The 22,895-nt window shown below is 41.9% G+C and overlaps 1 protein-coding gene across 1 annotated transcript in view; it reads left to right on the top strand.

Annotated features, from left to right (window-relative positions):
* The window catches only part of LOC306887969 (tetraspanin-18B), a 54,257-nt gene that overhangs the window by 7,098 nt on the left and 24,264 nt on the right, over positions 1–22,895 (top strand). The window contains exon 2 of the mRNA XM_079446040.1: positions 21,116–21,195. Within this exon, the coding sequence (XP_079302166.1) occupies positions 21,193–21,195 (3 nt within the window). The 5' untranslated portion in view covers positions 21,116–21,192. The remainder of the gene's footprint in view (positions 1–21,115; positions 21,196–22,895) is intronic.

The following is a 22,895-nucleotide window of genomic DNA, read 5'->3' as shown; positions in this document are numbered from 1 at the left end:
TTTTCCACATTTTAGACTGATAATCAAAACTACACTACAGTTCAAAAGACAATAAACAGAAAGCTGTCACGTGTCGGTTTCCTTTCTGTTCTGTTTTGCCCTTATTTGGTAGTTCCTGTCCTAGTTTAGTTAATCATTCATCCTATTCACCTGTTTTGTGTTAATTATCTCGTTTACTCCTTTGTTCCTGTTCCTTTACAAGCATTCAGTTTTGTTCTAGCCTTTGTCGAGTCTACAAAGTAAAGTTATGTTTAAGCTGCTATTTCTGTTGTTAATTCATCTGCATGATAAAAAGAACCTGTTTATTCTTCATCCCTCGTCGTCCTGCATTCCTTCATCAGCAACTCATAACAGAAGACTCGACCGACAAAGAATATGGATGAACGTACTCATTCATTTTGCTGGCTCACGCCACAAAGGAGCCTCTTGATTTTGCATGGGCTTTCGTGCCGCTCGCCCTCGCCAGCTCCCTCGAAGGTGACGAGCTCAAGACGCTGTTCCGGCTCGTACCATCAGCCACTGGAGCTCCCAAACACCTCCAATCTCAACTGGCAGGAGACAGTCATCCTGTGTTTGGAGAGTCTCCGATCCCAAGCTGGAGCCCAGTCTGCGTCGAAGATGGTTCCGCCGCCCGCGACGAAGATGGTTCCACCACCCGCGACGATGATTATTCCGCTTGCGGCAATGATGGTTCCGCTGCCCGTGGTGAAGAATGAGCCTGCTCCTCGACAGCGCCCTCCTGTGCCTGCTCCATGCCAGCGCTTCCCAGTACCCGCTCTTAGTCAGCATTCCCCAGTGCTCGCTTCTCCAGGGCCAGTCCCTCCTGTGCCTATGCTAACAGAGCGCCCCCAGAAAATAGCGTTTCCCGAGCGTCCCAGGAATTAGTGCTGTCCGAGCGCCCTCCAGTGCCTGCTCCTTGCAAGTGCCCTCCAGTGCCTCCACTGGTCCCGTCCAGCTCTCCTTCGTCTCCGCTGGTTCCGTCCAGCTCCCCTTTGTCTCCGCAGGTCCCGTCCAGCCCTCCTGCGTCTCCGCTGGTCCCGTCCAGCCCTCCTGCGTCTCCGCTGGTCCCGTCCAGCCTTCCTGCATCTCCTACATCTCCGCTGGTTCCGTCCAGCTCTCCTTCGTCTCCGCTGGTCCCGTCCAGCCCTCCTGCATCTCCGCTGGTCCCGTCCAGCCTTCCTGTGTCCCCTACGTCTCCGCTGGTTCCGTCCAGCTTTGCACCTCCAGAGCGCCCCCAAGTATCCGTGCTTCCAGAGCGTTCTCCTATGTCTCCGCTGGTCCCGTCCAGCTCCGCGCTGACCAAGCGCCCCCAAGTGTCCGCGCTTCCAGAGCACCCCCAAGTGACATCACCGTCAGAGCACCCTCTAGTGCCCGCTCCTCCAGAGTGCCCCACAGAGCCCGCTCCTCCTCAATGGCTCCCAGAGGGGAACTTCCCCAAGAAAATTGTCATCATATACCCTCTGCCTGTGTGGCCGGGCCTAGAGCCAAGGCCACGGAACCCCTTGATCCGCCTTGGCTGCCCGAAAAAATAAGGCCATGGCCTCCCGAGTCTCCAGTCCCGCCATGGCCTCCCGAGTCTCCAGTCCCGCCATGGCCTCCCGAGTCTCCTGATCCGCCATGGCTTCCGGAATCCCCTGATCGCCCGCCCCCCCTCCCCTATGTGTATGTTACGGTGCAGGATGCACTTTCCGGGAGGGGGCGATATCTGTCACGTGTCGGTTTCCTTTCAGTTCAGTTTTGCCCTTATTAGTTAATCATTAATCCTATTCACCTGCTTTGTGTTAATTATCTCGTTTACTACTTTGTTCCTGTTCCTTTAAGCATTCAGTTTTGTTCTAGCCTTCGTCGAGTCTACAAAGTAAAGTTATGTTTAAGCTGCTATTTCTGTTGTTAATTCATCTGCATGATTAAAAGAACCTGTTTATTCTTCATCCCTCGTCGTCCTGCATTCCTTCCTCAGCAACTCATAACAAAAGACGGTTTCTTTATTCACAGTAATATTGTGAATATATAACTGTTTTCTATGTTAATATACACTCACCTAAAGGATTATTAGGAACACCATACTAATACTGTGTTTGACCCCCTTTCGCCTTCAGAACTGCCTTAATTCTACGTGGCATTGATTCAACAAGGTTCTGAAAGCATTCTTTAGAAATGTTGGCCCATATTGATAGGATAGCATCTTGCAGTTGATGGAGATTTGTGGGATGAACATCCAGGGCACAAAGCTCCCGTTCCACCACATCCCAAAGATGCTCTATTGGGTTGAGATCTGGGGACTCTGGGGGCCATTTTAGTACAGTGAACTCATTGTCATGTTCAAGAAACCAATTTGAAATGATTCGAGCTTTGTGACATGGTGCATTATCCTGCTGGAAGTAGCCATCAGAGGATGGGTACATGGTGGTCATAAAGGGATGGACATGGTCAGAAACAATGCTCAGGTAGGCCGTGGCATTTAAACGATGCCCAATTGGCACTAAGGGGCCTAAAGTGTGCCAAGAAAACATCCCCCACACCATTACACCACCACCACCAGCCTGCACAGTGGTAACAAGGCATGATGGATCCATGTTCTCATTCTGTTTACGCCAAATTCTTACTCTACCATCTGAATGTCTCAACAGAAATCGAGACTCATCAGACCAGGCAACATTTTTCCAGTCTTCAACCGTCCAATTTTGGTGAGCTCGTGCAAATTGTAGACTCTTTTTCCTATTTGTAGTGGAGATGAGTGGTACCCGGTGGGGTCTTCTGCTGTTGTAGCCCATCCGCCTCAAGGTTGTGCGTGTTGTGGCTTCACAAATGCTTTGCTGCATACCTCGGTTGTAACGAGTGGTTATTTCAGTCAAAGTTGCTCTTCTATCAGCTTGAATCAGTCGGCCCATTCTCCTCTGACCTCTAGCATCAACAAGGCATTTTCGCCCACAGGACTGCCGCATACTGGATGTTTTTCCCTTTTCACACCATTCTTTGTAAACCCTAGAAATGGTTGTGCGTGAAAATCCCAGTAACTGAGCAGATTGTGAAATACTCAGACCGGCCCCGTCTGGCACCAACAACCATGTCACGCTCAAAATTGCTTAAATCACCTTTCTTTCCCATTCTGACATTCAGTTTGGAGTTCAGGAGATTGTCTTGACCAGGACCACACCCCTAAATGCATTGAAGCAACTGCCATGTGATTGGTTGATTAGATAATTGTATTAATGAGAAATTGAACAGGTGTTCCTAATAATCCTTTAGGTGAGTGTATTTTGAAGTGTAATTTATTCCTTTGATTACAAAGCTGAAGTTTCAACAACCATTACTCCAGTCTTCAGTGTCACATGATCCTTCAGAAATCATTCTAATATGCTGATATTTCTTTATTATCACAGTTGGGAACAGTTGTGCTGCTTAATGTTTTTGTGGTATTTAACTGAAAAAGAAAATCTTATGTAACATGACTGGGAATTATTTATTGACCGAACAATGTTAAACAGGATTTCAACTCCATACACTCTGGACATTGTCTTAACTAACTTCATGAAGTGCATTCTGGGATGATTTGTAAACAGTACTGAAGGGGTTCACATGTAAGCTGGAGTCTTGTTGAATGCTTTTCCTTCACCATCTGGCCAAACTCAAATGGAATATTTCCAGTTTTCTATTATATTTATTATGCAGCCTATATTTGTTTTAAAAAACTATATTTAAGCACTTAAGCTTATCTTTTATTATATAAAAAGGTATTCAGATTCTGAGAAATTCAATAAATTCTGTCCAAACTTTTGACTGGTAGTGTAAAAATAAAAAATTCTGTCAGCTAGACTAAGAACCACAGTGTTTTCAATTAAAGTGACAAAACCACAACTGAACTGCCAAAAAACATTTGTATGTCAGTGTTCACGTCAGGTACAATTCATGTCCGGTTCTCCAGAACATTTCCCCAGTCTCCTCATAATGTATTTGACAACTTCCTCCTACAAGTCTGCCACATCAGATGCCACTATATGCCTAGTGTTTAATAGCAGATTAAGTTGACATGTTCTATACTTTTTAGTTTTACGCCTCATGATTTTTTAATGAGATGCTATAAATGTTTCAGCCAGGCTTCTATACCCATATGTGGCTTTCAACAGATTTGTTGGGTCACTAAAGTTCAAGTCATCTTGTGGCTTTTAGGGCTGCGTTTTGAAACCTCAGGCATCATTCTGCAAGACAGCGATTGTCAGTCAGCTTTCTCGGTTCAATGCAGGGCCATGAAGAAAACTGCCTTTTTTAATCATGAGATAACGTGATCACAGGAAGGTGGTGCATTGTCACATTGTGTGGTCATTAATGAGGAAACTACACGCTTCTCCATTCAAGCTGCTGCGGAAATATTTAGGGCAGTGATATCATTCCCCACTGATTAGGCTGGAGAATGGATGAAATAGACCATGAAGTCTAATCTCTTCCTTTTCTAATCTCTGCTCGTATTTGGAAACTGCCGGAGGAAAAGATTGAGCACCATTCAAAGGTAGTAAATGCTTTGTGTGAGCATCATTTGCATGTTACTGATTATTTTAACATAAATTGAATGTGCCAGCTTGCGTTTTTGTTGATAGAGAGAACATGATCTCTCAAGACTGAAGGTTACAAGGTGCTTATTCTGATTTGGTGCCGCTTTTTTGGGCTATGATTGGCAACTTAAATCCTCGTGCAGGTCAAAGAAGGAGAGCTTCAGGAAATTATAAACCTGGGCTTGTGTCCCAATAATTAGTCACATGTTCTTTTGCCAGCTAGTGGCCACATTACACTGACTTAATTCCAACCACCTGCTTGAGACGGTAAGACTGAAAACATCAGACCCAGCAGTTGAGGCAAATCTCCAGCTGTTTGCTCTTGATTGGCAAGTTGTAATGTTTTTCTTGGGTCCTGAGAGACCATGGCATCTGAGATGGTGTAAATCAACCAAAAAAAGGATATTTCAGCTTCTTTGCCTGCCAACATGTCTTAGAGTAGAATATGAGATGCGCCCTCAGCAGTACACAGACCTAAAATAGTCCAATAAAACTCCATTAACATAGAACAATAGAAATGGAACTCACTGGCTTCATTGTTTGTCTAACATTTGGAAAAATGTACAGGAAATAAGAGTTTTAATGAATAATTGGGAAAGTAAATGATTTCTTTTTGCTGCATGCTAAATGCTTCTTTTTTTGTGGAAAAATTTGCATCATCCATCATTAGTCTTGGCGAAATGTCAACTTTAGTTGTGAAAACGTTTTTCTTTATTAAACTGAAAAGCATAATTTTTCCACTCAAATATTGACTTTCTTTTTCAATGCATGCCAAAACATTTTTTATTAAATTCATAGAATGGTGACACTTTTAGTATAGGGACCTGTTGTCACTATTAACTAACTTGCTTTTTAGCATGCCTATTATGAACATATTGGTGGTATTTCAGTGCTTATAAAGCACATATTCTGCATGACCATATTCTACATATCTAATCTTACCCAATACCTAAACTTAACATCTACCTTACTAACTATTAATAAGCAGCAAATTAGGAGTTTATTGAGACAAAAGTCGTAGTTTATGGTTTGTTAATGATGAGAAAATAAAGTGTGACCCACAGAATGTGCAGTGTAAAATGAATGTACATTTCTTTCCTTATAGTGTTTTTTCCCCTATATTAGTGGCTTATAGTAACCTTTTATGACCCTACACTCTTAAAAATAAAGGTGCTTCAAAAGATTCTTCAAGCGATGCCATAAAAGAACCATTTTTGGTTCCACAAAGAACCATTCAGTCAAAGGTTCTTTAAAAGAACCTTCTTTTGCTTACCTTTTTATAATCTGAAGAACCTTCTTTCACCACAAATAACTTTTTGTGAAACAGAAAGGTTCTTCCGATGTTAAAAGTTCTTTATGGAACCATTTAGACAAAAAGGTTCTTCTATGGCATCGTGAAGCACCTTTATTTTTAAGAGTGTAATGACAAAATACAGCAATCAAAAATTCATTTAAATTATTAATTTATTAATTTATTGATTGACTGATAGATTTTAGTGGGTGATAGACACTATAATACTGAGCATGCATGAAATGGTTCACTCATATCTCATTATTCACTCATATCTTTGTCACTGATCAAAGCTTAATTTTATAGTTTGAAGTCAATAGAATGATAAAAGCCCTTTTCAGTTCTGTCCCATGAGCTCTTAAATATTGTGCCTGAATAACTTACCTGGCCTTTGAAGTTTGAATAGATTCTGTGTCTTTTAAAATACCTTATGAAATGTGATTTGAAGCATTTAAAAGCACATTTAAACTAAAAATGAAAATCCTGTCATCTTTTACGCCTGCTCAAACTCATTTTAAAGACTATCCTGTTGCGATGTGTCTGGCAGGCCATATTTGGGAGCTACATCAGAAGGCAAGTTTCTCATTTGAATATTTTTGATTTGAAGTATTCTGTATAGCATGAGTTGTATGCACCACTTTTGATACACTTAATTTTCCTTGTGTCATTGACTTTCGTCCACGTCCCAAAGGTTTGAGATTTGCATTAATCATAGGTTTTATACAACTTGCATAATTATGTGAAATTTGGTGAACAGGATAGAAGGATTTATTGTTCTTTTCTGCCTTCTTCCCACCAAGCAAATCATTGAGCTCCATGAGAAGCGTCAGTCAGCAGAATGCAGTCCAAAAAGAGATCTGAGTCAAAATGAGTCAGATAATCTGTGTGGCCGAGTTTACGCTTGTTTTGGAGAGAAGAAACTGAATTTCGAGAATTGTCTGGAGGCTTTCAGAGGCAATTGAAGACATATGGAACAAGCATCAGCCTACAAGATCAGTTGTAAACGGCATGTTTTACCTTTCATCTAATGAACAACTGCAGCAGTAAACCACCCAGAGTTATGCTACAGTACAAATCAGCTTAAAAGGAAATCCATGTGTTGTTTTGCATATTAAATATACAGACAAAAATAAGATTGTGAATTAATTGACTATGTAATATGCTGTTGGTTTCAAGAAACATCTCTGGAATTCCAGCTTGTTTGACCCGTTTTATAAAGTTCCATTAATTTGACTATGATCCAAAGACCCTTCCAGACAATGATTTACTTCTTCCTTATTTCCCACTTACATATGCCATTTCCTTAAAAAAAGCACAGATTTGCAGCATGTGTTTTGTGATACAGTATGTGTGAGCCTGAGACATTCTCTTAACTTTCTCGGCACATTCATTTGTTGTCCCACTGCTGTTCCATCATCTTCTGTGGTGGAAACCAATTGACTTGTGTTCCTATTGAGACCTCTTCTTGGATGCCCTCCAAATGATCTCATGTTCCATAGTTTCTCCTCCTCATGTGCCATAAATCATCGTGATGTAATCTTTTACACTGCCGTTCCCACAGCTGGTGAGCTGAAGCGCTTGTTCTCCTAGAGAGTGTTGCGTAGTGACCAGTTAACCTCAGGTTTTACATCCCAGAGCAGAAACGACCGGAATGACCTCTCGTATTCCTCTGATACACATACACTATCTTTATTTCTGAAATTTCCATTTATTCCGCCTGGGGCCTTTAAGGTTATGGACTGTTTTTGCAGCGTTTATCCAGACGAATAAGACTGAACACATTTTGAGAATCTTAAAGCCTTTCAGAATGTTTATGTCTGGTATTTGCATTTAGACCTGAAGATTACATCTGATTTTCTGAGAGTATTTGTGTTTGTGTTGAGCGTGATCCCTCTTGACCATGACCAGGGGGAGGAATGTTTCTAAAAGCGCTGAGAGATTTTTACGAGATCTTACTGTGGAAAAATGTCTGGTCGTTTTGCCACCTACCCCTCCCGGGTACTAGTCTCCTCCTGAGATCCTGTAAAAGGCAGGATATCTACCCTAGGATGTCTTGTTCTTTACTTCCTGAGGGTAATGGGAATTTGGGAAATTGCAAAGCAGAAACATTTTATGAACTGATTATAGGAAAAATACGAGCCTTATTGATGTCTAAAGGACCCCAGTGAATCCCATTTAGCCCTTAATTCATTATCTTGTATGAAAGGCTTTGCTTTGAACTGCTAACATTGTCCTTTTCTGTGAAATTAAGCAAAACTAAGTTTAATTAATGTCTTAATAATTTTGAAACACCAGATATAAAGATGGAAATGCTAACAATGCTTTCAGACACAGCCAGAGCTTTAGCAAACCACACAGAGGTATAGGGGTTAAACAAAATGTGGCCATTTACAAGGAGATCCCACTGTTGAGCTTCTGCCTGATGAATGAACCATGGGCAAATGATTCTGTTCTAAGACTTGATGTGCTTATATCCCAGCATGACTTCTGCTCTCTTTGCTCCTCCGGTCGTGCCCGTGAAATCGGCGCAGTGCAGCAATACCATTCGAGCCTCCAGCTACGGTATGTCAAATCTCAGTCTGGATCAATTATAGCATCCAGCTTCTCTTCCGAATCTCTGTCTGACAGATGCTGCAGTTTTATATGCATGTATCAAGATCTCATATTCATACACGTGAAATCCACTGATTTGGTGTCTTGAGAGGAGGATGTGGGCGGAGAGGAGATTGCAGTCTGGTGTTTTTGTTATTTTTGGGATATTTTGAGGTGAACAGATAGATAGATATAGATATATACTTATTTTAATTTTGAGATTTGTAAGTTGTTGTTGTTGTTTTTTAAAGAAATAAATACTTTTAGTCAGCAAGGATGCGTTAAATTTTACCAAAAGTGACAAGACTTTTACATTATTAAATAATTAATCAAATAAATGCTGCTCAAAGTGTTGATCCTAAAAAACATGTAACAGTTTCCACAAAAATATAGCATAACTTTTCAATATCAATAATAATAAGAAATGTTATCTGAGCACCAAATGAGCATATTAGAATGATTTCTGAAGGATGATGAGACACTTAAGACTGACGTAATGAAAATTCAGCTTTGCCATCATAGGGATAAATTACATATTAAATATATTAAAATAGAAATTTTATTATAAATTGTGATAATATTTATCAGTGTTATCATTTGATCAATTAAATGCATCCTTTGTGAGCATCTTTCAAAAACATCTTTCACAAAAACTTTAAAAAGTTTAACATTGCGTCAGGCCTATGTATATTTACAGTAATGTACTGCATTCTATGATTTTTAAAGTAAAAAGTATTAATTACTACTACCAGGTAATTTACAGTTTTCCAGTTTTTCAGTATATATAGGTAATACTTAAGAAAATAGTTTTTTATAAAAATGGGTGCCAACTTATAATTTACATTGAAAAAACTTAAAAGAGGTTAATTACTATTAAATGTAAATTTGACCAGAACTCAGCATGAATGTCTAATTTTTTTTCATGCTGTACATGATCATTTCTGTGCCTAAGTTCATTAGTACCTTTTAATTTGAATTAAAATCAGTCCATTTCAAATGAAGATACAAAGGGAACCTTCAACCCATGATTTAATTTGAGATCCCGTTGCCCCTTTTTGGCCTTGTCCCACTCTCATTCTGTTGTGGTGAAGTGCCATGCTGTTTTCCCATGGTGAATGGGATTACACTGACAGCAGAGAATGTTTGGTGTTGACACAGCATGCAGTTTGGTTAGTCCTCCAAATCCCCTGCTGTTCCTGAGACCAAACAGCAAAATCTGCTCATTTTTCAAACCAATTGCTTTGGGAATATGAACTGGCTAGAGGAAAGTCCTGTATTTGTGCAAGGGACTAAATAGTTCTTCCTCTGGTTTTAATTAAGAAAGACTCAGGGAACCAAGTGCTTTCTGTCCGACAGATTGTGCTTTGAATTTTTACGACAGGTTGTGTCAGCAACTAAACTAAATAAACAAGGTATACCCTAAGGATAAAATAAGAGAAGGATGAACACTGCACTACTTCTTACCATAGACATATACTGCTGCTGTTGAACATGTATTGTTTTGACTTATAATGAAAAAAGATGGAATAAAAGTGCAGCAGACACAGCATCCATGACAGCTATGATGTTTGTCACATCTTTTATCAAGGACCTGAAATTGACAACAGATGTTGGCACATACTTAAGAAACTTGTCCTACGCAGAGCTGAATAAATTTGGAGGACAGTGAATAACATTTTCGGTTGCTTAACAATATCCTGATAAATTTACAAGAAAAACAGTAGATTTAGTTGCCAGAAATTCACCATAAAAAATAGTGACATGTTTCTGGTATTACGAGATGGCATTTATAACTGTATATTTTATCAAGTTATTTAATGTTAATATACCTATCCACTCGAATTACCAAATCTGCTTTGTAGCATAAAATCTATTGATAACCACCATAATAATCATAAGTGGCCTGTTCTCAAAACTCAACAAATACACTCTTCAAAATAAAAATAAAAAAACATTACAAAGGTTCACTGGGGTGGTACCTCATCAAAAGATACTAAAGTGTTCCATTTAGGCATTAATATGTACACTTTAGGTACTAATATGTACTTATAAGGTACTAATGTGCACTCTTTCAAAGTGTATATAGAATAGAGTCAGACACATAAAAACAACACACCATCAGGGTAAGAAACATGGCACTAAATAATTCAATAAGCAATAATTAACAGAAAATGTTGATATACACTACTAGTAATAATAAATAAACCAAATTATTTAAAATATAATCATGTGCCACATTTTTTCACATTATTTTACAGTAAAATAAACCCACTGTGGAATCTTATTGGTCCAAAATCCTTTTTCTCATAACTACATTAAATATAATTTATTTGTTTATTTATTTATTTATTTTATTTTTTTAATGTGGCTTTCCACAGCAGTTTTTACATATAGCAGCGACTAAATAGTGCAAGTATGGAAATTACTAATCTTGTGGTTGCCCCATTTTTGATTTATGTTTAATCCAGTCATGATATTGATTTGATAACAACTGATGCAGCAAATGAGTAGTATAACTCAATTTGTAACAGTGCAAAAATTGTTTTATGGTATTTTTACACCATTTTAATCTAAACTACTCTCTATTGATAGGACGAGAGATTTATATTCATCGAATATCTTTCATCATAACGAATCAATGCATTCAATCATTAGCTCATTATTGACAAGATCAGATCATTAATCATGTCTGTTGTTTGCATAACCCTATCTGAGAGAAAATGGTGGTTCATGGACCGCTTGGTTTGCATGTTAACAACCTTTCTTGTGTCTAATTGGAGAAGCTGACTCCCCCACACCTTTAAGCCCTTTTGGCCCATTTCAACTGGTTTAATCGCTCGGCTTCAAAGGCTTGTTTTGATGCCCTGAACCTTGTCTCTCCCCAGAGACTAAGGACTGTTTGGCCTTGGGGCCTGAAGAGGGAGAGGGGGGTTTTAATGAAAGACATGAACTGCGTTGAGAAAACCCTAAGTAAGTGTGGTGTGTACAGAGCTGGTCATCATCACAGCACTGAGTGTTGTTCCAGGAGCTGTACCATATGACTCTTTCAACACTTTGACAGCCTCCTTTTTCTCAAGGGATTGCACTTTAAGCCCCTGTCAGACACCTGCCACAAGGTCAGAGGACACATGGACGGCTTCTACCACATTTCAATCAGATGTATCGATCAAGTGTCTGAAGCAGAGAAGTTGCTTAAATATGCTGAGTTGATGTGATTTATCAATATAGTTCAGAGACGATATAGTGTCAGGGAGTATTTGGGGCTCAGTCCAGACATCTGCTAATGCCTATTCTTTGAAAAAATATTGGAATATGATACACTATTATATATGATACTTAATATTGAAGTATTAAGTATTGAAACATTACATCTGTGGTGTGTCATTGTTTATGAAGTAAATCTCTCAAAATTACTGCTGGAGCTAAACCTAAAAAGACCCCTATAACCTATAGTCTCAGCCCCAGGCATGGCCAAAATAATCAAAAATTGTTTTTGAACCTTTTGGCTTTCCATAGTCTAATGCATTACACTTATAATAATTTTGGCATTCACTCCCCAGGTGTTTTTAAGGTTCTTTATAAGTACAGTGGGGTGCTTCTGAGAAGAATTTGTGTTATTTTTGAAAAAGTAGTTATTTTACATTTCTAATTTCATAATATTACTATTTTACCGTATTAATCATTTAATAAATGAAGCCTTGGTGAACATAAGATACTTCTTTCAAAAACATTAAAAGTCAAACAAACCCCAAACATTTGAATGGTAGTACAATGTGCCTGTATTGTAATATCCATAATATTGTACTTTATGAAAATAATAGTTAGTGTTACGGAAACAGATTGACTCTCAACTGGACTTTCTACAGTGGTGGAATTCACAGGAATCTTGGAAACGACTTGGTGGAGTGGTTGCGGGACTTTCGGGAAGCAACCTGGAAAACATTGATTGCCCCACTTCAGGACCTCCCCAGTGCGCCAGTGGATGTGGGGTTTGTGTTGGACAAACCATGGGCGTCCGAGGACAATGTCCGTGTGCGCTCCCTCCAGAACCAGCAGAGTGATGATTTCCTCGTGCAGTTGCCCAAACCTTAGGTGAACCGGGCCAGCACTATACCGGACAGTGGTTCGTCCAATGGGTCTTCCAGTTATCGAATGGATTTGGTAGAGGGTTTGGTTTGCAACGGTCGGGAGGTTGAATTGGCGACAGAGGCTCCCCGAGATGAGGTTACCGGCGGAGCCGGAGTCAAGAAGGGCTTGTACTGGAAGGCAGTTCAGCTGTGAGTGGCTTCATATTCTGAGAAATAGGTTGAATGGCACTCACCAAGAGTTGCGGGGGACATACGGGGCAGGCTACTCGAATGTGACCACCATCTCCACAGTATAAACAGAGGCCTTCCTTCAATCGCCTCTGCCACTCATGATTCGTAAGGTGGGTTCGATCTGTCTGCATTGGTTCTGGGCTGGGTTCTGGAGGGAGACTGACATCTGGGTGGCGAACGGGAGGAGGACAACAGGCTAGAGATGGTAAGTCGTTGAAACAGGATTGCATGTTTGTGGAGACGTGGATGGATCGTTGAATGAACCTTTTTAATCCACAGGAGTCATCTAAACTGGCGAGTTGCAACCGCAATCTGGGCTCTAGACCTTGGCGGTAGGCAGTGATCAATGCTCTCTCGTTCCACCCACTGGCCGCCGCCAGGGTTCTGAATTGCACGGTGTAATCGAAGATAGAGCTGGTTCCCTGGTGGAGGTGGTAGAGCTGGTCACTAATAGCAGGATCTCCATCTAATCGCCCGAACACTTCACGAAGATGGGTGGTGAAACTCTGGTAAGACTGGGTCACAGGTCCTGACTGAGAGAAGATAGTTTCAGCCCATTGCTATGCTTTACCTGAGAGAAGTGAAACAATGAAGGCGATCTTAAACGTCTCTGTGGGGAACAGATGCGGTTGCATATTGATATTGAGAGAACATTTTAGTAGGAACCCGTTGCGCTGGTCTGGCCATGGGACTGTGGATCATGGGTGGTGAAGGAGTCGTGGTTCCGGTGACAGATGTGCTCGGCGGTGCTGGAGGTTATGTTGGAGCAAGAACTCGTCGGAGGTGATCCACGAGATCCTGAAATGGATCCAGGTTACTCATCTGTACGGTCGGTGTAGGTCCGGTCTTCTGTTACGGAAGCAGACGGACACACGGGAATATATAAAAGGTAAGGTTTATTGTACAATGAGTATGGTCAAGGGCTTTCCAGGGTGAGTGACAGTAGTATAGATCTTGAAGAGTGACAATGGTACTTAGGCTGAACTGCGTGGTTTGTTGACAGGAGCTCATGGATAGCTTGATGCCACACACCTCGACACTTCGTCGTGACGTACAGGGACTGACAGACAGGGATCCAGGACACGGAGGACAACACTCGGAGAAATAACAAGAGGTAAGTTCACAGGCAGGGTAGTAACAGGTAAGTATCAGCATATACTTGTGTAGAGTCCACTTCGTTGGAACGAGACCGGACATTTGACTGAGGTGAGGTGTGTGGCTTTATAGTGGCTCTTGATGAGGTGACGATGGTGTTCAGGTGTGCTGATTAGGACTCAGGTGAGGATGTGCACTGAATGTGCACAAATAGTCTACTAAGGGAACCTCTAGTGTACCCAGAGCGGCTAGCTCGGTGTCCTGGAACAGCACACCGGCAGGAGACGGCCGAACTAGCTGATCTAAAGACCCCCAAAGGGGCGGCGAGCCTCTCAGTTCCGCTACGTTTCCGGGCGGAAGTAACTGAGAGAAGCGCTTGCTGGAGACCGCTGCGCCCTGGAACGCTGGCAGGATTGGCAAACCGATCTCCTAAGGGCACTGAGGAGAGACGGGCACCATGTACGCCGCTCTTCCCTAGAGGGGCCGGCCCTAAGAAGTCCTGGGTCATAGGCAGCAGGACATTTTAGCCAAAGACTATCCAGCGAGCATGACGATCCGCAGATCCGCCTTCTGCTAGAAGCCTTTGGCCCGGGAGCGCAACTCTGACTCCAATCGCCTCGGCAACGCGCGCTGCAATGTGAGCTCTCACTCAAAGGGGGAAGACCGCACCGCGGGCTTCCAGCCCCAAGCGAGAGTGCTAGATCTGGGGAATGCAGGTGGAGATAGGGCGAACCCTTCTCCAAACCGTCCGCCAGATCCATGTTGCGATCCCCGCGATCTCACTCGCCGGAACCGGACCGGAACTGCGAGATCTTACGGCAGGGAGAAGCACAATCAGCCCTTTATCTTTAGAGCTGACAGTGCGAATATAATGATGTCGTCATTCATAATATGCTTGTGGGCCACTGCAGCTTTACAAAGCTCATCGACGTCCTTCACGTCCACCTCCTTGGAGGAAGACAGGCGGAGCGTCGAGCCCTCTCTCTGGGGGGAAGAAACCGCGGGGCGGGCTTCCGAACACAGAGAGCGGGCGCTGGATCTGATGGGAAAGGAAGAAGATAGGGGCTTGCCCGTCTTTATTCCCTCCACCTGATCCATGTGTGATTCCCACGAGCGCAGCTGCCGCTCCGCCTTTTTTTCTTGTTCTTCGGCAGAAGCTGGACCGGCACCGCGAGGAACGCTAGTGAAAGCTCACTCCTCAAAGAGAGCCTTCCAAGAGCAAGCAGACGCAGTGATAAACGCTCACAAAGCGGGCAGCCAGCTCCCTCAAGAGCTGACTATGCATGCTCTGCTCTCAAGCAGACCACACACGGACTGTGTGTATCCCCAACAGTGATATAACGTTTGCAGGGAGGAACATACAGCCTGTAATGCGATCTGCTCTCACCCAAGTGCTTGCACACATTGTGGAGCTTATTTCAAGTGATTGTGCTTAGGGACAAACAACACTAAATAAGACTCACAACACAGATCGACAGACACACACACAGAGTAATGGTTGCTGAATGACAAAAAGCTGATGTCGGCTCCGCCGCACGTGCTTTTATGCTTCTCTCCAACCGTTTTTTACACCTCGGACCGGTTACGTTTTCATAAAAAATCTCACGGATTCAGTCATGTATTGAGTCAGATAAAGACTGTAAATTGGGTGAACCGGGCCAGCACTATACCGGACAGTGGTTCGTCCAATGGGTCTTCCAGTTATCGAATGGATTTGGTAGAGGGTTTGGTTTGCAACGGTCGGGAGGTTGAGTTGGCGACAGAGGCTCCCCGAGATGAGGTTACCGGCAGAGCCGGAGTGAAGAAGGGCTTGTACTGGAAGGCAGTTCAGCTGTGAGTGGCTTCATATTCTGAGAAATAGGTTGAATGGCACTCACCAAGAGTTGCGGGGGACGTACGGGGCAGGCTACTCGAATGTGACCACCATCTCCACAGTATAAACAGAGGCCTTCCTTCAATCGCCTCTGCCACTCATGATTCGTAAGGTGGGTTCGATCTGTCTGCATTGGTTCTGGGCTGGGTTCTGGAGGGAGACTGACCTCTGGGTGGCGAACGGGAGGAGGACAACAGGCTAGAGATGGTAAGTCGTTGAAACAGGATTGCATGTTTGTGGAGACGTGGATGGATCGTTGAATGAACCTTTTTAATCCACAGGAGTCATCTAAACAGATAAAGACTGAAAATGTCACCCCCCCCCCCCGGGGAGGGGATGGGGGGGGGGTGAATGGATATGTTGTGGATGGGGTCTTTAAAGCAGGTCTATTCATTTATACTGTTATCAGCACGTTGAAGTAGATTCGTCTCTTGTCGTCTCGTCTTTTTTTTTACTTTCACTTTCTGTATGACAGAAACTAAGACGTATAACTATTGCGCAAAGTTTGCACGTTGCTTGTGTGATATCAGTCGGCTCACCTTTATGGTTTAAAACAGAAATATTTCCAGTATTGCGACGTAACTGCAAACCCCCATGCATATGTATCTTAAACGCAAGGATACATGAAAGAGGAAACAAATTGATATGCCATGCTGTCTGAAACATGTTTCTATTCTTGTGAGCGCTGGGCCGTATATCACGGATCAACTGCGATCCGTTTAAGCCCCAATAGCCTATATGACAGATCAGAGCAATCTTTTATTTACTAATTTAACATGAAATCGTCAAATTGCATCTCCATATCAATAGCATACAACGAAAATACAGAATAATTAGAGCAATCATTTACGCACAATAAATAACAGAGCGTCATATCTATACACATTTTCCACCGAACGTTCTCGCAACCCGGTAGGAATTCTTCCACGGCCCGGTAGTGGGTCGCGACCCGGTGGTTGGGGACCTCTGGATTACGTCACCCGCCCGTGACGTCTCACCCTTCCATTGGACAGATTACACATGTGATTCAGAGCGCGGTCACGCTGGAGGTTCCTCTATTTTTACCTCTATTTCTCCATGCTCTACAAGCACCTCCTGCTGGCAGAGAATTAATTTGCATATATGCAGCCACAAATAAAGTCCAAGTCTGTGGGATAAACTGGTAATGTAACAGGCAACCGTTAGCAATCGTTATTTGTTTTCTGTGCCTTTCTGAATACTGATTCACGATTCAGGCCAAAGGGCGTCACATAATTTTATGTCTTCTGTTAGGCCTACGTTACATTTTATGTTATGTTACGTTATTTTATGTTACATTTTCACTGTCTTTTTGGCTTGTTGTTTCTGATTGCACTTTAACCCCAAGGGGGGAAATCCAGATCAAATCCCAGAAGGGAAAATCAAAACAAAATAAAGTTAGGGCAGCGGCTATCAGTGAGCACTGAGCGTAAATAGCAATTAGATTCTATTTATACTAATAAGTGCAAATAGCATATTTTCTTAGCAATAGATACTATTTACACTAAGTGAAAATAGCAATGGATTCTATTTACACTATGTTAAAATAGCAAGATTTTCTACTATTTATGCTAGGCTATTTATTGCAAATAGTGGCAATTATCTGCACCTCAGTATTGTAGTACATTATAAAACAGTACGCAATAATAACGTATTGAGTGTAAATTATAGTTTTAATTATTATAAGACATTATACTATTATATGCACATTCTCCTGGTCGGTCTTTAAGGTCTTCTGACCTGGACCTTCTAACTATTCCTAGAACACGTCTTAAGACAAAAGGTGATCATGCTTTTTGTGCTGTGGCTCCAAGGCTCTGGAACTCTCTCCCTCTAACACTTAGAACAATGGGCTCTGTAGACTTTTAAAAGACACCTAAAGACACATCTCTTTGGACAAATTTTTAATTAACAGTACAGTTTGGCTGTTATTAAATTTCTGAGATATTCGGTCTCTAATTTGTTTTGTTTTTATGTTTTTATTTTATTTTTGATTGAATGTATGTTTGATTTGTTTTACTGATAATGTTGTAAAGCACTTTGTGACTCCTTGTCTGTGAAAGGTGCTATATAAATAAATTTTACTTAATTCAAATTATTAAATGGATGTCACCTTATTGGGACAATAAAGCCCTCCTTACACCTACCCTAACCCTACCCTACACTTTTATTTTCAACTTTTTGATTATTTCCTTCATTTTTATTGAAAATAAATGCCTTTCCGATGCGATATGAGATTTGAAAAGGGAGAAAAAAAGTTTGGTATAAGGCGGGCAATTTTTTTTTCACTTTTATTCACTAAATGAACTCATTTAAAATTCGATGCCTGCTGCAGGTCTCAAAAAAGTTGGCACGGGGCAACAGAGGGCTGAAAAAGCAAGACATTTTTAACATCTAGCAACTAATTAAGTTAATTGACATCAGGTCTGTAACATGATTAGCTATTAAAGGGATGTCTTAGAGAGGCAGAGTCTCTCAGAAGTAAAGCCTGGCAGAGGCTCGCCAATCTGTGAAAGAGTGCGTAAAAAGATTGTGGAATACTTTAAAAACAACGTTCCTCAACGTCAAACTGCAAAGGCTTTGCAAATCTCATCATCTACAGTGCATAACATCCTCAAAAGATTCAGAGAAACAGGAGAAATCTCTGTGCGTAAGGGACAAGGCCGAAGGCCTTTGTTGGATGCCCATGGTCTTCGGGCCCTCAGACGACACTGCATCACTCATCGGCATGATTCTGTCACTGACATTACTAAATGGGCCCAGGAATACTTCCAGAAACTACTCTCGGTAAACACAATCCGCCGTGCCGTCTGCAGCTGCCAACTAAAACTCTATCATGCAAAAAGGAAGGCAAATGTGAACATGGTCCAGAAGCACCGTCGTGTCCTGTGGGCCAAGGCTCATTTAAAATGGACTGTTTTAAATTGGAAAAGTGTTCTATGGTTAGACGAGTCTAAATTTGACATTCTTGTTGGAAATAATGGACCCCGTGTCCTCTGGGTTAAAGAGGTGGGAGACATTCCAGGGTGTTATCAGCGTTCAGTTCAAAAGCCAGCATATCTGATGGTATGGGGGTGCATAAGTGCATATGGTATGGGCAGCTTGCATGTTTTGGAAGGCACTATGAATGCTGAAAGGTATATAAAGGTTTTAGAGCAACGTATGCTCCCCTCTAGACGATCTCTATTTCAGGGAAGGCCTTGTGTATTTCAGCAGGACAATGCAAAACCACATACTGCAACTATTACAACAGCATGGCTTCGTAGTAGAAGAGTCCGGATGCTGAATTGTCCTGCCTGCAGTCCAAATCTTTCACCTATAAAGAACATTTGGCGCATCATTAAACGAAAAATACATCAAAGACGACCACAAACTCTTCAGCAGCTGGAAACATATATCAGGCAAGATTGGGATCAAATTCCAACACCAAAACTCCAGAAACTCATAACCTCGATAACCAGATGTCTTCAAACTGTTTTGAAAAGAAGAGGAGATGCTACACCATAGTGAACATGCCCCCGTCCCAACTATTTTGAGACCTGTAGCAGGCATCAAATTTGAAATGAGCTAATTTTGTGCATTAAATTGTAAAATTTGTTATGTTATCTATGTTCTATTGTGAATAAAATATTGGCTCATGTGATTTTAAATTATTTTAGTTTTCATTTTATTCAAATTTAAAAAACGTCCCAACATTTTATATATATATATATATATATATATTTCTAAAGGTGCTGTTGACTTGAAATTTTCACCAGATGTCGGTAACAACCCAAGTAATCCATACTGTGACGAGTCGGCTGCCTCCCCCCTGTCCATCATCACCACCCCGTCCCTTATTCGCCGCCCTTCACCAGGCTCCCGACGGGAGTGGGCGTGTGAGAGAGGAGGGGCGCTGAAACAGCCAGGGCTGCCGGCGTGTGATGAGGCGCACCTGATGAGAATAGAGCCTCATCACCGCCGCTGTTTAAACACCGAGCGCGCCTCTCCTCGGGAGACCGGTCTCTCCCCCGTGCATGCACGCTGGTGTCCTCGTGGGTCCAGGAAAGGGAGCGTAGAGGGAACTACCCGCCGCCGGACCCGCAGTCCGGCCGATACCGCACCCGTGATACGGCCGTCGGGCCAGGACGCCGGGCCGTGGAATCCCGTCGAGCACCCGGGGATTAAGGAGTTGGACGAAGCCGCCACAGAAGCCGCCGTCACCCGCGCCCCGGGACCTCCAGACGGGAGCGCGTGCGGCCACCGGACTCCGCCCCTTACCTGGACCCGTCCCTCCTGAACACTGCCCTCCTTCACAAGCCCCGCAGCACAACGAGGACACCAGATCCCTGTTTATTTTGGACACTTTTCCCCCTTTGGACACTTTATTTTAATATTTTGTTTAATAAAAACCTCTCCGAGGCTTGACGCCACGCCCACTGTGTCTGTCGTTTGCTCCTCCCGCCACAATACATACAAAGAAAACAAAACAAATAAGTTCATAAATTAGGTTGTGTGTAATAAAATGGAATGACACAGGGAAAAAGTACTGAACACACAAAGAAAGGTAGGTGCAAAAAGGCATGGAAAGCCAAGACACCAGCTGAAATCTATCAGTAATTAGAAAGCAATCCTGCCAGTAGTTGGTGGAAATTAATATTAGCTGGTTCAGTCCCAACACCTACAGTACCAGGATGATGAAAATGAAACAAGGGTGGACATCTCAGCAAGACAATGATCCCATACACAGCCAAGAAACTCTCAATTGGTTTCAGAAAAATAAAGCTGCTAGAATGGCCAGCCAATTACCTGACTTGAATCCAGTAGAAAATAAGAAGTAAAGATCAGAGTTTATAGAAGAGGCCCATATAGTGAGAATCGGCTTCAGGTAATTAGCTAGGAATGCTGTTTCTAATAAATTATTCATGATCTCTGACACTAATCAAGATTAGTAGCATCGAGCATAACAGGCAAAATGCAATCAGTTTGGCGTCGAACAATAAAGAGCAATTAACCAAGCAACGGATCTGATAAGTAACGGCAGCCGTTAATATTTCACCTTCTTCAGTCATGGGTTTAGATTGATTAAAGCTAGTATGATGCTCATTTTGTCCCTGTTAATTTCTTTACTCAAGCTGCAAAGTGAAAAATTCACGCACATGCTGTTTCAGAGTAGTGCACCACAGGGAATGTCATCAATAATGAATCCTCAATCTCGTCGCACTCCAAGATTCATACTTACTACCTGCCCTGTGCCAAGCTTTCCTCTGAGTCTTCAGTGTGGAGGAGTGTTGTTTTTCCTCCATCTTGCATGTTTTATTGTGCTTTTGTGGGCTTTGCTGTTTGCTTGCTGTGTTTAAATATGTGCCATGACCTGTGGTTGTGTTTCTTTTCACAGCTAATAAGAACAGACGGAAAGAGAGAGCAGAGGCGCTGCATCTTTTGACCTGAATCCTGAACTACATCAAAGAACTCATGGTAGGTGCTTTTGCTTATTAACATTAACAGAGCATCTGTGTGTTCTTAAAGCGATAGTTCAACTGAAATTGACCCTCATTCTGTTTTAAGTTCATTCTAAATATGGATAGTTACATTTTCTTTTAGGTAGTGTCTATTTACACTAATTTCAAATAGCAAAATAACTTTGTTTGCAAAGGCCATTTTCACTAACTCTACCCACTCAGATATTTTTTCTTTAGTACCACAGAGAATATTACTTACATTTACACTTTGTTTGAAGAGCATCTAAAGCCACTTTTCCAGTGAAACAATTTGTCCCAGGAACTTTTTCCCAGGAATTTTTTACCCCAGACCTGTTGCTGTCTGCGTTTCCATCGCGGTCTATAGTACCGAGAAGATTAGGCAAATAGTCTGCTGACGTAGGTCTGCGTGTGTTTCTCAATATATACGCAAATTTCGGAGAAGGCAAGTCCAGTAATTCTGCAAACAGCAGCATACTTGATAACATCAGTCAGCTCACCTCGGCTACTGCAATTTTCCTCACTGTATTTACAATCATACGAAATATGATATCAAACACCACTGCCTCTATTCGTTTTCATTTAAACATATTAATAGCCGTGGAAATGTACATTGATCAGGGAACGTAGCCTACATTACAATGAAACAAAATATTATATCAAACAGCATTGCCTCTTTTCATTTTCATTTCAACCAATTAATAGATTAATAGAATAATAGAATAAAGACCAAAGATTACCTGTTAGATTTACCCAATGCAAATTATATCTCATGTTTAACCACTACAGAGACATCAGAGCCAGCGGCAAGTGTCAGAAGGACTAGCCGAGGTTATGCTCCTCTCGTTGGGATACATGAGCACTGAGCGCCCGGTGATTGCGTGGAACTCACGTCTCCGAAATTGGCGAAGCACATTTTCAAATAGGCACTGTCTTTATAAATAAACCGCAGATTTTAGTTTTAAACAACTACATTCTCGCCTGAAATACTTTTAAAACTACATTTTCATGACACAATAATAGTAATATATTTTTTTAAATTATGCAAATATATGGTGGTTTAAATACATTGCTGTGTGAACTCAACCAGTCAGCGCGTTCAGCGCCCAAGTCTCACCCCCGAAAGTTCCGGGCCTTTGAAAAAGTACTACCTCGCGAGCAGGGATTTTCTGAGGGGCAAATTTGTACCTGGAACTTTATTTAGATCCTGGTTCCTGCGGTGGAAATACACAGAGAACTGGCCCATAGTCCCTAGTTCCTGGGGAAATTTCCTGCGGTGGAAACGGGGCTTTTTATATACTTGCTGCAAACAGTATCTAGCATTATTTACACAACACTAGACACTCACTTTTTATTTTAAGTGTAAAGTCACATTTATACATAAATTTCGGTAAAATTTAATATAGGCAATTTTGTCTATTATCAATAGTGTAACGATGTATGAATTCACATCCAAACCAAGCAGCTTTCTGTTGGTCAGTGGCACAAGTTCACGTGAGCAACTTAGACCTGTTTTCAAAATCTGCATGGTGAAATCTTTCGCCCTAATGAAAAATTCCTGGTTGCATGGATTGTCCACTGGATTCTGCCCTTGAAAATCTATTAAATAACAGTAAATGTGACTGCACCTTAACACAAAAGGTTAAGTTTTAAAGAATCCTTACACTGCTCTTTGCCATTCAGTGTACAAAAAATGCT

The sequence above is a fragment of the Barbus barbus genome, assembly GCF_936440315.1.
Source record: "Barbus barbus genome assembly, chromosome: 22".
In the NCBI taxonomy this organism is placed as follows: domain Eukaryota; kingdom Metazoa; phylum Chordata; class Actinopteri; order Cypriniformes; family Cyprinidae; genus Barbus; species Barbus barbus.
The sequence above is the reverse complement of the archived record's forward strand: the minus strand, read 5'-3'. Positions and strand labels throughout refer to the sequence as shown.